The 17,012-nt window shown below is 42.8% G+C and overlaps 1 protein-coding gene across 2 annotated transcripts; it reads left to right on the forward strand.

The window, feature by feature from the left end:
* The first annotated feature begins 8,057 nt into the window (after positions 1 to 8,057).
* On the forward strand, positions 8,058 to 16,626 carry AKAP17A (A-kinase anchoring protein 17A). Of its 2 annotated transcripts, none has more exons than XM_040584898.1 (5): positions 8,058 to 8,121; positions 8,437 to 9,649; positions 11,800 to 11,948; positions 13,014 to 13,254; positions 14,693 to 16,626. In XM_040584898.1, the coding sequence occupies exons 2-5, from the start codon at positions 8,888 to 8,890 to the stop codon at positions 15,638 to 15,640; spliced, it is 2,100 nt and encodes a 699-aa protein (XP_040440832.1). In that variant the 5' UTR covers positions 8,058 to 8,121; positions 8,437 to 8,887; the 3' UTR covers positions 15,641 to 16,626. The 2 variants fall into 2 exon arrangements, with proteins under 2 accessions (XP_040440832.1, XP_040440833.1); XM_040584899.1 differs by lacking the exon at positions 8,058 to 8,121 and having other exon boundaries at positions 8,165 to 8,562; positions 8,907 to 9,649.
* Positions 16,627 to 17,012: the final 386 nt, after the last annotated feature.

Consider the following 17,012-nt stretch of genomic DNA (forward strand, 5'->3'; position numbering starts at 1 on the left):
GTGAGCTTCCAGAAAAGAGAGAGGGGTTGCATATAGGAGGTATGGCTTTGAATCCAAGTCCTCCTTCATGGTAAGGCATTTACCTTGCCTTTCTGTATGAAGGGGAAGTGTGAAAAAGAGGAAGTCCAGAAGGCAAGACAGAGGCAGGGAGAGACACTTCATGCCTTCCTAGCATTCCAGGTTCTGGTGGATGGTCAGCACCACTATGAATCCTTCTCCTTCTTTGAGAAGATGCCATCACCCCTCATCAGCAGCTTTGGCCACCAGATAGCTACACTAGCACTTCAGAAAATTGCTGAATCCTGTTTTAACTTACCTCTTACATGGAACCACTTATATGTGGGAAATATACCAAAGATCCTAATGAGAGCTGAAGTGAAAGTAGTCTATAAATGTGTTACCACAAATAACGACTTTTCAGTCATTGCTTCGTGCTGATCTGAAGGCTCAGAAGACATCTTCAGCTCACAGTTTTCATCCAGTTCTCTGTAGAGCTTAAACAGATGATTATCAGCAGTTGTGAAATTCACCAAAAGCCCACCTTTTCTGTCACAGCTTATTCTGAGAGCACATACCAGAATCTTTATTTATCTCAAATAAAAGGCTTCAGCCAGCTGTCAAGGAATAGCAAGGCTGGGGTTTCTCCATGAGCAAGAGGAGCCACAGGTGTCTGCAGCACTGATGGGGCAGCACCTTCACTAGTTAGTGCATTGTGCCACAGTGCCCAGGCAGGGCCAGGCTGGTGATAGGGGCAGGCTCCTCTGACTGCCTGGTGATCATCATACAGGGTCAGGTGCCAAGGCCAATCCAACAACCCAGTCAGCAAGTCAGGACTACCTACACCATGGCTCAGATGGACCCTTGGGCAGAGGATCCACCAGTGGGGGATCCAGGTGACGCTGGTCAGGGCAGTTAAGGCCTGCTGGTGCACTCCAGGCCTTTGAAAAAGACCACCTGAATTTCATAAATTCATGTGTAAGGTTTTTTGCTTTACAGCAAAAGCTGTATCGTATTCCCTTAGAGTCTTCACAGAAGCCTTTTATATAGACAGCATTGCTGATGGCCTCTCAAGAGAAAATACAACTATTACCCAGACCAAAAAAATACGCAAGAAGACTTGTCCTAAATTGAATCTTGCAGTTCTTCTATAACCTTTGCTGTGTTTATCCTAACCTCTGTAAATTGGTTACAAAAAGCCAGCTTGCACAGAGACTGTCACTTGTATGTATTGTCACTCACGAATCCTGGTTCTTCTGCAAAATATGTGAGAATGTTGTAGCTGTCTCCCCCTAAATGCTGTCTGCTCTCAGTGTATGTAACCTCAGTTATCAGTTATTTTTTCCCATGATTTAATGGGAAGACCTGGAACGGGAAGGTGCACGAGGATCTTTGCAAGTTCTCATACCTTGGTGGCAGTTTGACTTTCATGCTATGTTGAGCATGGGTCAGTGTAGACCCACGCTTCCAGCCTCACATTTACCAGCCTGATCTGGCAGTTGCTAAAATCACAGGACCAGTGGAGACAGGAAACTGTATTGAACAGCTATCATGGGACAAATGTCCTGAATTAACCCACAATTAGAAGACTGCTGCTGCAATGTGTGGTCTTAACTCGGTCCAGTGTAATGGAGGCTTTTCACGTGTAGGCAATCTAGGCTGCCTGATATCCACTAAGATGTGTTCAAGCAACAGTACCTGAATATCTGCTCATCTGCGGCAAGTTCAACAACCTAATCTTTGTGGGAGCTTTCCATCTCAGGCTGGAAGTTGAATGCTGTCCAATATTAACTATATTAACTTAAGAGTTTCATTCTGACTACCAAGGCTTTTTTTCATATATATACGCTTCAGAAGTGGTCTCTCTACCTATTGTCATATCTGGGAAGAAAAGGGAGGAGAGTATTTACAAATTCATCCTAGGGTGGCTAGCACAGGGGACCTAGCACAGAATCACCAGAACACCTGAGAGCTTTCCACACAAAAACTTGTGTGTTTCTGCTGGCTCCTGAGGGAGCTTAGGGGGCAATCAGTTTTCACAGTATAGTTTGTATACATGTATGTATGTGGTTGTATATGTAGATAGATGTACACAGATAGATATAAAATAGATGTACATACTATGGGCCAGAAACAAACTTTGATAAAACTGTCAGTGGTGTGGGCCACCTGATGATTATTTCAGCTGTCTTAACCTGCATCTTGGTATAAACCCACTATCTGGTTAACAGAAATGAGTATAAGACTTTTTTTAAGATGTAAAGCTTAAAATGAATGAGCCTTGGCAGCACATTCTGAGGCATATTGACAGTATCTGTCAGTATGAAAAGAGCAGTGTTATGAGTGAATCAAATGTGATCTGGCTTGGTTATTGTCCCCTTGTTTAGCTTTTCAGATTTCACAATCAGACACTGGAAAAGAAGGAAGAAGGATTGCCAGGAGCAAAAAGCAATAATAATGGAAACTCAGCACAGCATTCTGCCACTGATTCCCCTGACCTCCCCGATCTGTGTGCTGGGAAGCAAGGCTGAGCCACAGGCATTGCTGCTGAAACATGAAATTGATGCTACGGTCACACTTATGCCAGATCTACCAAAATATCTCCGGTCTTTCTGGATTAGGTGAAACATAAGTGGGGAGGGCAGGCTGAACCTACAGAGGGGATCTTGTCTGATTAAAAGCTCTTCAGAAATTCCTAATTCTACGATTGTAATAATGCATTTTAACTTGTTTTGAAAAATGTCTTTGGGATGTCAACAGATGCACTAGTGCTGAATCTTGTTGAATTCTTCCCTTTGTCAAAAGAGAAATATACTACTGAGGAAGGTTCCCAGTATTAACCTGTTGCTCTTCTCTGCTTCAGAAATTGATGAAGAGAGAGGCCGACAGCTCCTGCATTTCACTTCATAAATTGCTAAGAAAAATTTTGGATTTAAAAAGTGTACATAAAAACATGAGATGCTTTGATGATTGTAACATCTGTAACATGTAATATTGTGGAGGAAATACTTAATTTTCACGTGTTAATTTGAATCACATTCAGATATTTTCCCCTAAACAGTTAATGGAAAAAAAGTAGAAAAAACTCACAGTCTTTTAGATTTGCACTTATTTTAAGTGATAGCTATTGAAACTTGTAAGTATGTGAAAACATCTCATGGGTGCCTATATAAAAACTGAAATAATTACTAATGCATCTGACAGCATAGTACTACAACTATTTAAAACATACATCTTGCTAGTGAGCATAGTACAATGTGTCTTTGCAACTTAAATCTAATTTTTGTGTTTTATAGGCCACAGAACAATATGGTTCAACCAGACAGTTCATAAACAAGTACTCTACAGATGCTAATTCCTCCTTGGTGAAAGGAAAAAGCAGAAATTTTGCCATTTAGGTTTAGTGTAAAATAACAGTGAGCACAGTGCACTGAGATACATTAGTACAAAGGGCCCATCTGCATTGCATCCTCCTAATCTGTGATAACAAGACCCATTATCTGCCACAGGGATGAGTTAGGGAGAGCGAAACTGTATCTGTATATTGTCATATTCTACTGCTTTAAACAGAATACAACAATCAGGCCTGCAGAGAACCAGCCACAGGAAGTGATGATTAATTCCAGTTAACTGAAATGGCCCTGCATCAGCACATGTATTACTTCCAATGTTATGTACCCTTTCCAAGGTAGACAATTTGTCACACCCACACACTTCACTGACACACAGCATTCAGTTAGATGAAAAAATGTGACAATTGCCTAGAGCTAATGAAAGGAAATTGAACAATTTGTGCAGCTATTTCTTACCATGGGAAATAAAATTATATATTCCAGGTTCGTTCTTCTGTTCCTACTCACTTCATGGATTAAGTTTGCTTTGTGGAAAGGATCTATTTAGAGTCTGAAAACAACGTTGTAATGGTTCTTCAACAGTTATGCAATCTCTTCATCTGGGAGATTCTTCTCTGCTGCTGCCTCCATCTCCGAATACCATTCATAAACTGTTCTACTCCACAGTGAATAATTTTGTTTTTCCTCAATGTGTGAGAGAATAAAAAGATGTTCCCTGTTCAGTGACAACAGAAAACAGAAATCACGTTGAAAATAAGCACAGGCTGCCACATACTCTAACTGTTTCTAAAAAGATATCTACTAGGAGTATTTCTGGATATTACATAGTAGAAAAGATTTAGATGTGCACAGGAGATCAATCATTCTCCAAAAGATACAGCTAAGTTTTAAACTGAAAAGAGGTTTTGTTCTTCTTTTCTGTGTTTTTGGGAGGAAGGAAGATGGAAGGAAAGCAAATAGAATGATACTGGGTTGTTGTTTTATTTTATGTAAACACTTCTGTAACATCTTGCATGCATTACCACAAATGACCATTATGGTCAAGAAAATGTTGCATTTCAGGAAGAGCAGAAGAAGCATACAGATAAGACCATGCGTAGTTAGGAGAATTGCATCCATTTCCAAGAAAGGAAGAATGGTCTGTATTCTGGCATGAATACAAAACCAGTATCTGCTGTTGATAGCCTATTTTAATTGTGTTTATGACTAGTTGTAATTTACACATGTAAATAACAAGCGCTCCCTCTAGTGAACTTTTGTGGGATTCAGTGTTTTAACTACTGAAGGTACAGATGAGAAAGTTTACGCGCAGAAGTGGTATTGACTATTAGGCTATCTGTTGAAGCCAGAAAAAAGAAGCTTTTGGACATGCTAGATGGTTTTTAAGGTCGGTAGTGCAACGTATTTGTCAGAGCTGGGGAGGGACAATGTCTTACAGTAAAAAACAGATTTACATACCCTGTTGCACTTGGATACTGTCCCTTGCTGATGTTTAGTTTGCCGGCTCATCCATCCTCTTCCTGGTAACTGTGATACCCTTGCTTTGCTGACCTTCACTTCAGACTCTGAAACCTGAAGAGACACATTTAATTTACTCATTTAGGTATCTCACTACAGTGAAAAAAACAGTAATAAAACCGCAACATCTGCCCAAGGACTGCATTTGAGCAGAGACACTGTTTACCTTTGCTGCAGTGCAGTACTGATGCTTGATTACATCTTTTTAAAGTTATGTACATTATCACTACTTTTTCTTGTCCAGATGTTTTACAATATTATTAAATGTAATGCTTGTAATGGTTCTGAATATATCAGCAAAAAAAGTATATGAAAGCTGTCATGGTGTGGCTGATGTCACAGCATGGGTAACCTCAATTCTGGCATTTCGTAACTTTTCAGAGCATTGATTTACTCTCTTAGTTTTAAATACAGAATATTTACTTCTGGCACAGTCTCAGGGGGTGGGGCTGTCATTACGCACAGGATTCAAAATCTTTGCCATACGCAGCATCTCACCTAACTGCTACTGAAACCCTCTGCAACATAAATAGTTGTGCTTTACGCGCTCCCAAGTGTGGGTTTGTAGGAGGTGTGATATGTACTATGTAGGGGCTCTCAGACTACAAAGCGCAAACTATTTGAAACTGTTGTATGGTAGCAGTAGATCCCGATTCTGCCTTTACACTAGTACTTAATTAAACCATAAAAGAAACAGAGTAGGACCAGCAGTTACCAGCATCTGCCATGTGAAATAGCATCTCTGCACAACAGCTGTGGTCTTGCTGCAGCTGCTGGATTGATGGTGACCTCCTGCACTGAGTGTTTTCATTGATGCTTCAAAGCTATTATTTCCACACTGTGCTTAGCACCAGCCTGCTGCTGAAGGTTACTGCAGTCCCAGTTTCTGAAGTGGTGAGAGTTTATGCAAGGTGGGACCTGGTGCCCTATTAAAACGCTGGAGCAGGGTGTCGTGGTTTAACCCCGGCTGGCAACCAAGCCCCAGCAGCCGCTTGCTCACTCCCCCTCACCCAGAGGGATGGGGAGGAGAATCAGAAAGGAATTTAAAGCTCAAGGGTTGAGATAAGAACAATTCAACAGGTAAAGCAAAAGCCCCGCACACAAGCAAAGCAAAGCAAGGAATTCGTTCACTGCTTCCCATGGGCAGGCAGGTGTTCAGCCATTCCCAGGAAAGCCGGGCTCCATCACGTGTAACAGTTACCCAGAAAGGCAAATGCCATAATGCTGGATGTCCCCCCTTCCTGCTTCTTCCCCCAGCTTATATATTCAGCATGACATCATATGGCTAGTTTGAGTCATCTGTCCTTGCCATGTCCCCTCCTCTCCAGTCCTCTCACTGGCAGGGCCCAAGAAACTGAAAAGCCCTTGATTTAATATAAATATCACCCAGCAACAACTAAAAACATCAGTGTGCTGTCAACATTGTTCTCATACCAAATCCCAAACACAGCACATCACTAGCTACTAAGAAGAAAATTAACTCTGTCCCAGCTGAAACGAGGACACAGGGGCAGGAAAGTTCTGCAGTGGGTGAATCGCTGGATGAGGGCAGGAGGTTGGCAGCAGCAGGAACAACTTGTGGGCTAGGGATGAGGAGCAGGAACTTGAGAGAGGTAGTCAGGGGCATGCAACTGCAGCCCCAGTGTTGACACTGGCGTTCTCTGAGCATGTGGGAGCACATATCTGGAGGGTGGTGGCCGTGGAATGGAGGCAGGCCTTCTCCTGTGCATATGTGGCCGCTTCTGCAACCTCCACTTGCGGTAAACCCAAGTATGAGGAACATGCGAATGGTAAAGCTGCAGCAAGAAGCTCTGATGTGTTATCTGAAAAATAGTATAAGGTCATTTAAGAACTGTACTTGAGGATCTGCTGGCCTACAAAATACTTCGTGTCATTTGTATGGTGGGCAAAGCAGACATAAAAAGCAAATGAGCACAAAATGGACAACTGTCCCCTGTGCTCACTACTGCCACTTAAACCTCTTTATTTCACTGCTCTAAACTGAGGACCAGTGCAGGATGAGAGCACATTCAAGACATGTGCTTTGGTGTGCCTTAAATATTTATTGATGAACGATTATGTGAAGAAACATCAATACTTTCCATATTTTTATTTCAGAGAAGAAAGGGAAATATTTTCCTATTCAGATGCCAGTTGACTAAACAGTTCCTGGATATTAAGGACACCAAGATATCGTTGAAAAAGGCTCAGGCCTCTGAATTCACGTGTCTGCTTGCAAGCAAGATAGCTACTTGCAAACTAGAAACAGGACTCAGCTTCTCGCCTGTAAGGGCTTCTCAGCAAGGGCTGAGTCCATCGAGATGCTCTGGGGTATTGGAGATGCCAGCTAAGGTGCAGTAGGCTCAGCCCAGGGCTTGAGAAGACCCACACGACCTCAGAGCAGCAGCTGAAAGCCAAGCAGCACCCAGACCCCACGGCCCCCCAGGTGACACCGAGGGCTCAATTCACGGTCTGCCTGCCGTGCCTGCTGCCATGTGGGATGCGCTCGAGTACCCAGCACAATCTCCAGCCGACACTGCAGTCAGGTTTTCTCTAGGTCCCGCGGCGCACTCTCCAGGCCCGTGTACGGAGCCTGGGTATCCTCCAGCATCTCAAATCGCGCTCCTCACGTTTATGCAACTAAATTGCGTCTTGTCGATTCGTGCCTTTCTTTCATCAACACAGAGTTCGGGTTTGTCTCCCAGAAAAGCACAAATCATTGGAAATGCGTGGTCAGCAGCACGCAGGAGGCTTCCCTGCCTGTGGCTGGCGACCTCAGCCGGCTCGGCTCGGCTCCGCCCGGCCCGGCCCAGCGGCTGCGGGCGGCCCCCCCTGCCCCCGCGCCCCGGCTGTGAGAAGGGAGCGGGTGACAAGCGCCCCCCGGGACACAGTCCCGCTCACACACCGCGGCTGCGTGCGCGCCGTACCGCGTCCGTCGGGGGGGGGGAAGCGAGACACAAGCCCCGCGCTCCCGCGGAAGGCAGCCGTCACTCCCGCTCGTCCGCCTCCAGCCCCCGCCCGCGGCCCCGCCCGGCCGCCAGGCGTCGCCATCACGCCGCTGCCATAGAGAGGGCTGCCGTGGCGAGCGCGCCCGCCCCCTGGCCGGCCGGGGAGCGCTGCGCCACACGGAAGCGGAAGCGGCCCCGGCGGCGCGCGGAGGGGCAGGGGCCGGCACGGGCCGGGGGGTGGCGGCACACGCGGGGCCGGCGGTGGGCGCCTGTGGGGGCGGCGCGGTCCGGCCCGCCGGCTGCGGGTGAGGCGAGCGGCGGGAGGGGCCCGGCGGGGCGCCTCTGGGCTCTGGCGGCCGGGGAGCGCAACGGGCAGCCGGCGGCGGAGGGTGCGGGTGGCCCGGGCCGGCCCTTGGGGTCGGGGCCTTCCCCGCTGGGCCCCCCCCGACGTCTCGCCGCGCCGTCCGGGCTCCTCCCGCCGAGGCAGCGGGCGGGCTGAGCGGCCCCGCTGTCGCCGGCGTGACTCACGGCACTCCCTGCCTTGTGCCGGTGAGGCTGCTCGGAGGAGGGCGGTGGGGCTTCCGCCTTTTAAATAAAAGGGCCTTTTCCTCTCGTTGCAGAGACCTCCCAAGCCTTCCTGCTGGAGAACGCGGGACCCGCCTTGGCGCTAGCCTGCTGATCTTTACTTAAGTGAACTTCAAAGCAGCGTGACATCGCTCCGCCAGTCTCCTCATTCCTGAGAAAGGGTAGCTGCTTTCTGAGCCATCACATACCAACTTCATGTATTCCTAAGATTGTCATCAGCTTCTTGCGTTTTTTTTCTGAGGCCTTACTGAGGTTTAATTACTTACAGGCTCTAGTGGTTGTAAAGTAGTTTTAAGATGTTTGTACTTTTCAATTTTAACTCTCTAATTGACTCCTGTATTAAGAGACATTGTTTTAACTTGGGAATGGTTAAATGGCCAAAGAATTCAATTGTTTATGGATAAGGGCTGTTTTATTTGACTACTGTTGGCCTGCAACTTAAACTTGCATCTTTTATGTTTTTTTATCCTATGCTTTTTCTGTGTTATGGCTGCTGCAACAATAGTTCATGATACATCAGAAGCTGTAGAGCTCTGTGCTCCGTGTGGGTTGTACCTTAAACCCATTACAAAAATGACCATCAGTGTGGCACTTCCTCAGCTGAAACAACCAGGAAAATCCATTTCAAACTGGGAAGTGATGGAAAGACTGAAAGGGATGGTGCAAACTCATCAGTTTTCCACCCTGCGGATCTCTAAAAGCACGATGGATTTCATCCGGTTTGAAGGAGAGGTTGAAAACAAAAGTTTGGTCAAATCTTTTCTGGCATGCCTTGATGGCAAAACGATAAAGCTGAGTGGCTTCTCTGACATTTTAAAAGTCCGTGCTGCGGAATATAAGATTGACTTTCCTACCAGACATGACTGGGACTCGTTTTTCCGTGATGCAAAAGATATGAATGAAACTTTGCCAGGGGAAAGACCAGATACTATTCACTTAGAGGGCTTACCCTGTAAGTGGTTTGCAGCAAAGGACTCTGGCTCCGAAAAGCCAAGTGAAGAAGTGCTTATAAAAGTGTTCAAGAAATTTGGAGAAATACGTAATGTGGACATACCTATGCTGGACCCTTACAGAGAGGAAATGACTGGCAGAAATTTCCACACTTTTAGTTTTGGAGGCCATTTAAATTTTGAAGCTTACGTTCAGTATCGAGAGTACGCAGGTTTCATTAAGGCCATGAATGCCCTGCGAGGGATGAAGTTGATGTATAAAGGTGATGATGGCAAAGCAGTGGCTTGCAATATAAAGGTGAGAAACTGCAGACTTCTTTATGAGTATCCGTGTGAAAAAACAAGTACAACTAAATGTTATTTCCCTAGTGCTTAAGACCTGCATCTGCTGTAGTGTGATAACAGGTGACTTCAACAACACTAAGGTGGTTTTATGGAACAGCCATAATAGAACTTGTAAAGGTGAATGATGGAAGAAAAATGTATTGTTAGACTACATGAAGAGAGTGAGTGGGGTTTTGCGCTTTCTTACCCCTCCCCCCCCCCCCCCCCTCCTTTTCCCCAACAGGACAGCTCTAGAAATTAGAACCACTTGATGGAAGAACCAAGCATACAGACATGACCTGCTAAATAGTTTTTAGAAAGTAATATAATATAAATCTTCTAACTTTCACTTAAAATTCTAATTTTGAACAAGTTCAGACTTTCACCAGAAGGCTAGCTTTAAAATGTATTGTTCTCTCTTGTGTTCACTACAAATAGAAATTTTTGGGGAGCGCTTCACAGCATCTGTATTTGGTCCCTGCATTGATAACGGGTTCTACCAGGCAAGCATCAGAACTGTGAAGCCTATATACATGTAGCCTGTATGGTCTGAGGAATACACAGTTAATCTAGTGTACTTCACATTCAGAAAGGCCCCACAAAATTTTAAATGGTAATGTTAATCTGTAGCAGTTTCCTGTGAATGCAGTATGATTAATCAATAATATTTACATACTGAGTTTGTCAGATACTTTGTAACCTCATTGTCTTAGGAAATACAATCATGACAGGAGAGAACAAGACAGTCTGTTCAGATGTAGTATCTATGAAAGCAGGGCCTGAAGAAAACTTGCCCTGATAATGTTTGGAGTGGTCTGTGCATTTAACTGTCAGTTGAGGGAGATGTTTATGGATGTATTTCACTATGCTCAATAGTCATTCATTGAATCAGAAAGTGTCTTTTAGGAAAAGGCTTGAGTATTCTTTTGTGTGATACGGGAACATGCAAATACTTATTCAAGTTGTAGTTTAGTCAGTGTAAGTAAAATACTGTAATTTTTTTATATTCATATCAATGTTCGCTAGTTGGAGCATATAAACTGTACCTTGACCCTCAGGGTTTTCAAGGGGATGTGAAATTCAAACTGTTGCTTACATGCAGGGGATCAGGGTTCCCAAATTTAGTTTGGCTGTGTAAGAGGAAGCACACTTCCCTGGCAGCTGCCCTGGTGATTTGATAGGAAAGAGAGAGGGCTGTGTTTTCAACAGTGCTGGCAGGACAGAATTGTTTCACACAAGGTCACAGCACCTTGTCTGTTTCTACCTGTCTGTCTTTTCAGCCTGTTAGTGAAACATCATTTTATAGAGAGCCTGGGTAAATTAAACTCCAAAGTATGTGCTCCTTGTTCTCTGCCCCGTGGTTCATGATGATGGGCCTGCAGGAATGTATATGACAGACCCTTGCCTACACACAGGTGGTATCTAGAATGGGAGATTAGGATGCCAGAGCTTTGGTGTCTGCTGATGTCCTGTTCCAGTACACAGCTGGACATGGCCAAGGTATGCTCCTATGTCCTGGAAGCTCAGTGTTTCCCAGGTCTCTGCTCAGATGTGTGTGTCTTGTGCTCCTGGTCTCAAACTTGGAGCTTCAGTTCACTGTAGCTCAATTTGGGAATCTCAGTGTTAGAATTTCTGGGGAGGCGCTTACTTAAACCAGGTGCTGAACGTTGTAGAACTGTTTCTTCTGCTGAACTTAGGGATCCCAGTTCTAGACAGAAAGGGAGGCCTTTATTAAGGCCTGTTTCTACCTCGTGCCGTACAGTCCCTAGTAGCATACATGAGCTGAAAGAGTTCTAGATGTTCCTGTTCTGACAGGTTAAAAACATTGGACAGCCAGGGTGTAAACCACGCTAGGGTTTACTTTTGGATATCAGACACACCTGATTGTGCTAGTGTGCAGGCATTTAGTTCCCAGTTACCTGGTTATAGTGCTCTGATGCTTGCTCTGGGCACATGGAGAAGATACCTTTGTTTTGAAAAAGTTTTTATATTTCTGATTGTATTTACACTGTGGTTTGGATGCCTTTGTGCTAGGTTAAAATTGCTGGGGATTGTGTAGGCTGTTGGGGACCATTTTTTTTTTCTTCATCTATTTAAAACTGTTTTCAATTGTATCCTGTAAAGGTTTCTTTTGACTCAACAAAACACCTCAGTGATGCATCGATTAAGAAGCGTCAGCTTGAGAGGCAAAAGCTTCAAGAGCTTGAAAAACAGAGAGAAGAACAAAAACGTAAAGAGAAAGAAGCTGAGGAAAAACAAAAAGAGGAAGAAAGGTACTGCTTACTGCTCAGTTATATTTTTTGACAATCAGGCACAACAAAACTGTAGTTGCTTCTTCATATCGGCATCAATGGATAGGAAATAACTACAAGTTTCCTTTCAGAGTTCTAATCCTGTAGCTAAAGTGAAGCACTGAAAACTGATTGAGAATATTGCCGTCCTTTTGAGGAAAATAGGGTTCAGGGATTATGAGATTTGGAGGAGTGTTTTGCACCTTTGTTTTTTTCCTCCTTGAACTGTAACTGCAAGAGCTGGGAACTTAATGATGTGTAGTCATTCTGATGGAAAAATATGCATTGTAGATGGAGAATAGAAAATAGTGTGCTAGTTCTACTACTAAGTAGCTTTGCTATTATAAAGCTCACTTGTTCTTAACATCAGTATTTTCCCAGGAAAGAGATGGGATACAAACATGTCTTAACAGTGACATTTTAAGAAAATGTATAGGGGTGCAAATGTCATAAGACAGCTATTCAGAGGTTGTATGATGTCCATTTGCCTTGATGTGTATAAATTCTTATTGCTTAATGTTTAGATTTTAAACAGTTTCTAAAACTGTAAGGTTATTTAGATTATCACCAATGCTTATGTTCAGTTCAAAATACTAAATCTGCAAAATACTAAATTTCATAAAAATTGTGCCATAGACATCTGACCTCAGAAACCCTTGGCCTTTTTATACAAGTTAGCACTTTGTCCTAATGACTGAAATAAAACCCACAAACCTCTGCAACCCTCTTGGTAATTTTCTTCTCACTATGATGATTCACTGCCCAGCTGCCCGATGCATTGTTATTGTCTCTGGTCAAATTGGTTTTTTTGTTGTAGCCATGGTTTATGTTTGGATTCCAACTTGTTTTTAAATATTGACAGACTGATGATGTTTGCTGTCACAACTGGTGGTTAAAATGCTCACTGTTTTCTACTTCTGTTTTTCACTAATCAGCAAACTTACTTAGAAACAAATCTACTCCAAGTACAAAATATGTTTTTACATAGAGTAGGAGTCTAAAATGGTACCTGCTCTAGGTAAGATTGAAATATTTATCTCTTTTTAGGAAGCAGAGAGAGCTTGAAGAATATGAGAGAGAGAAAAAAAGAGAAGAAAAGTTGCGCAAGAGAGAACAGAAACAGAAAGATCGTGAAGTTCGACGAAACAAAAAGCAGCTTGAGAAGCTTCAAGCTGAAGAACAGAAAAAACTTCAAGAGAAGATAAAGTTAGAAGAAAGGAAGCTCCTGTTAGCTCAGAGAAATCTTCAGTCCATTAGACTAATTGCAGAACTGCTAAGCAGGGCAAAGGTAACTTCAATATTTATTTCAGAAGCTAATGAAGAACCCAGCAGAACAAAGCCTTTTACTGATTAGAGAGGGGGTGGGGAGCACTGTTCATTAAACAGCAGGTTTATTACCTCTCAGATGTTATTCCTTAGATCAAAAATTCAAAAAAGTGCAATGAAACAGTATTTCTCCCTAGATAAAATATGCATATACAAGTAAATGGAAGAGTAAAATAGAACCTGTAGTTCTGAATAGCATATTTCACTTTTAAACTAATTGGCAGGCTTGCTCTTAAGTCCAGTGAAAAAATGTGTAAGCATGATAAAGTGAACTAAACGCAGAGAATAAGATGCAAGACTCCTTATTTCTAATTCCAGTTTTGATGCTGTTTCCTGTCTGGCTTTCAGCAGTTCTGTTAGCTATTCTTTGCAGTTTCAGAGAATGAGCTTTCGTTATTTGAGGTTTGAAAATGTGCAGAATGATTTTTCTGTAGGAAAAGTACTGTCAGTTAAGGTTTTGAATGTTAGATCCTGTCTCTCTAACAGTATTCCTATTTTTCAATGGAACAGGATGCATTTTCTTAAGACTAGGATAAAGACCTGTTAGGGTGTAATGTAATATATGTTAAGAATTTTCTACAGAAATGAAAAACTGTGTGGCAGAGCACAGGGTTTATTTATCCTTGATGCCAGTGTGCCTCAGGAGTGTTTTTTAACTCATACAGTGCTATGTGGTCAGTTATATGCTAGGAGAAGGGAGAAATACTTCTTGCAGGTTTTGCAACTTTGTAGCTGTGAGATAGGTTGTCTGACAACATAGTGCAGTGTGTTTCTTTCACTCCCAGAGTTTTGAGGTCTATACTAAGGCACTTGTATGGGTCAGAGTAACAAAAAAAAAAATATAATTGAACCTTCTTTTTCAGTATGAGTTTCTAAACTGGTTGACAAAATGAAAATCAGTTTCTACATAATATGTGTGTGTTTAATTATTTGCTAGCTTTTACATACTCATTGTGAAGTCATCTATGACCACAGAATGCAGTCAACTAAGAGAAATCCATGTTTTAAATTTTAAAACTGAATTCTCATACTTCAGATTTCACAGGTTGTTCTAGCTTGTGTGCTACTCTCGTCATATTAAGGAGCCATAAAGACCAAGCCTTGTTTTTGCCTTGTGAAGATAACTAGAAGAAATTAACACTGAAAAGAGTTTGTGGACTGATACTAATGTTTCACCTTACAACAGTTGCGTGTTAGTGGGTTTTTTTGTTTGGTTGATTTTGGTTTTTTTCCCTTTATGAGGGAAACCACCATTTTATTTTGGGATGGTTAAGTTTTGTTTGCTAGATTTTATTTTCTTTCCATGTTGCTGCTTTTGTGTTACAGTATCACTTGGAAGCATGAGCAGATCTACAGATATTTTTTTGTTTACTCTTACCTTCCCTTTGACTATCTTTCAGACAGTAAAACTTCTGGAGCAAGCACATAATGAAGAAAAGATTTGCCTTCAGCAGCTAGAGGAGAGACGAAGGCTCCAGGAGGCTGAGCTCAAACGTGTGGAAGAGGAAAGAGAGAGAGCACTGGGGTTGCAGAGAAAAGAAAAGGAACTGAGGGAGAAACTACTGAACAATCTTCTGAGCAAGAAAATGGATGCAGTTAATCAAAACAAAGAAGAAACTGAAGCATCTCAGTCTGACGTGCTGAAAACCCCTAGTGGTGTTCCACACACTGTGTCATCCAGCTGCATCACTTCTACCTCAGGACAGACTGTTACAGACAAACTGGCTTCCGGCTCTCAAAGAGAAGTAGCACCCCCCGAGAGTGTAAATAATCAATGCAAGTACTTGAATGGCAACGCTCATGACAAAGGTCATGTCAAAGAAGGTCAGAAACTTCATACCACAAACTCTGAGAGGTGTTCTGAGAAAAGTTCAGGGGTACTTTCATGTGTTCCCACCAATAACCAGCAGCAGAAGAGCCTCTCTAGCTATGACCAGAATAACTGCAGGAAGGACTCACACTGTGAGCAGGGCAAACGTAGCACGGAGCCAAGGAGAAGAAAGAGCCGTTCATGTAGCAGCATAAACACTGATGACAGTAAGGGTAAACGAGAGAGGAGCAGACACAGGAGAGATGTGAGTTATCAGGATGAAAAGCGCAGGAAAGAAAGGAGGTATTATAGACACTCTAGCAGAAGTTACAGTCCTCGACGAAGCCATAGTCCTCGTCGAAGCCATAGTCCTCGTCGAAGAAGTGTAAGCCCCAGACGTTCACGTTACAGAAGAACTCGCAGTAGCGAACGTAAACGAGACAGAAGAGAAAGAAGTCATAGTCACAGAAGTGTGAGCAGGAGACGAAGACACCGGAGGAGATCACTGAATAAGCAAAGGAGTACTTGGAGTGGGTAGTGGCGACCCTGGCTCCCTGGAAAGGCTGTGGTTGGACAAAAGGGCCAGGAAGTTGTACATGAGACCTCATCGGTGTTGACTGCTATAGAAAACGCATTCGTTTCAACCAATGCTTAACTTGTATTTAGTCTCAAACCAAGAAAATAGATGCCTGATTTTTTTGATGATTCTTCATGCATTGTTGTCTCTCTCTAGTTTTTTATCACAGTGTAGGTATAACCACCTGTGCTTGTGCTCGAGTTCCTACAGTGCTAAAAGCCAACCTGTTTCCTTGATTTTCAGTTTTCTAAACCTTGATTTTAGTCAATTTAGTTTTTATCTCTGTATCACCTAATTTGGCTTGAGAAGTACATGTGTGCCAGTTATAGGAACTCCAGACATGACAAGCCATTACATACAGATTTGATTTAAGATGCTTTCTGGTGCATTCAATGAAATCACATTTAACAAAGTAGTGTTTTGCTGATTGAGATGGATAGCAGGACTTTCATTTAATTCTTAAAACTCACTATAAAGATACGCAAGATATCTTTTAAACTGCTGTGATTCCTTCATATGTCTGTATGATGCCAAGCTTTGTGGCCCAAATTATTCTGGCATGTAATACCATTTGTATAGTAATACTTTCCATGTAAGAGAGGCACACTGATGTAGGAAGTAAGAAACAGTGGTAAAATGTTGAAAAGTTGTTCTGTTATTTTGTTGATATATTTGGCTTTGTAATTACTTCAGGTGACATAGAGCCACTTGAAGCATTTTTTCAGGTATATACAGAGCTAGCCATTGTCTTTTGAAAAGGGGGCCTTCTTGCTAAATTATTTTTACTTGTGTTGGAAAGCAAGGCTGCAGTGTCTCTTGTTAAATCCATTTAAGAATACTTTTGCTTCTAAAATGCAGCTCAGGAATATTAAAAGCTATAATACTACAGTGGAAGAGTTTATTTTGCTTTTTTATGGTGAAATTAAAAGAGAACTGTTTCCAGTGAACTGAAGTTGCTGTTTTCTGCAGATTTTAATATACTGACATACGAAGTGTTGTATGAGAACCCATTTTTTTTAAAAAAAATATTGCTTGACACATTTGAATGATGAAGTTCAGCCACTCTTCTTGATGGTCCTGTTATATACAGCTGTATCAACTGTTAATTCAGCAGGACATGTGCTTTTTATCTGCAGCCTTCAGATGCCATTTTCCTCACACTGTTGCATCAAATCAAAGTGAATCCCTTTCCTGGAGTGTATAAGGAGCACATTGGTGCTGCAGCTCAGCGGGATCCCTGGCTGACTGTCTGCATTGCTTTCAGTGAATCAGTGCAGGGTTGTTTTTTTCTTGCTAGACCATGCTGCTCAAGTCTTTGTAGTTTGTACAGTCT

This window comes from Falco naumanni, chromosome 2 (assembly GCF_017639655.2).
Source record: "Falco naumanni isolate bFalNau1 chromosome 2, bFalNau1.pat, whole genome shotgun sequence".
NCBI classification, from domain to species: domain Eukaryota; kingdom Metazoa; phylum Chordata; class Aves; order Falconiformes; family Falconidae; genus Falco; species Falco naumanni.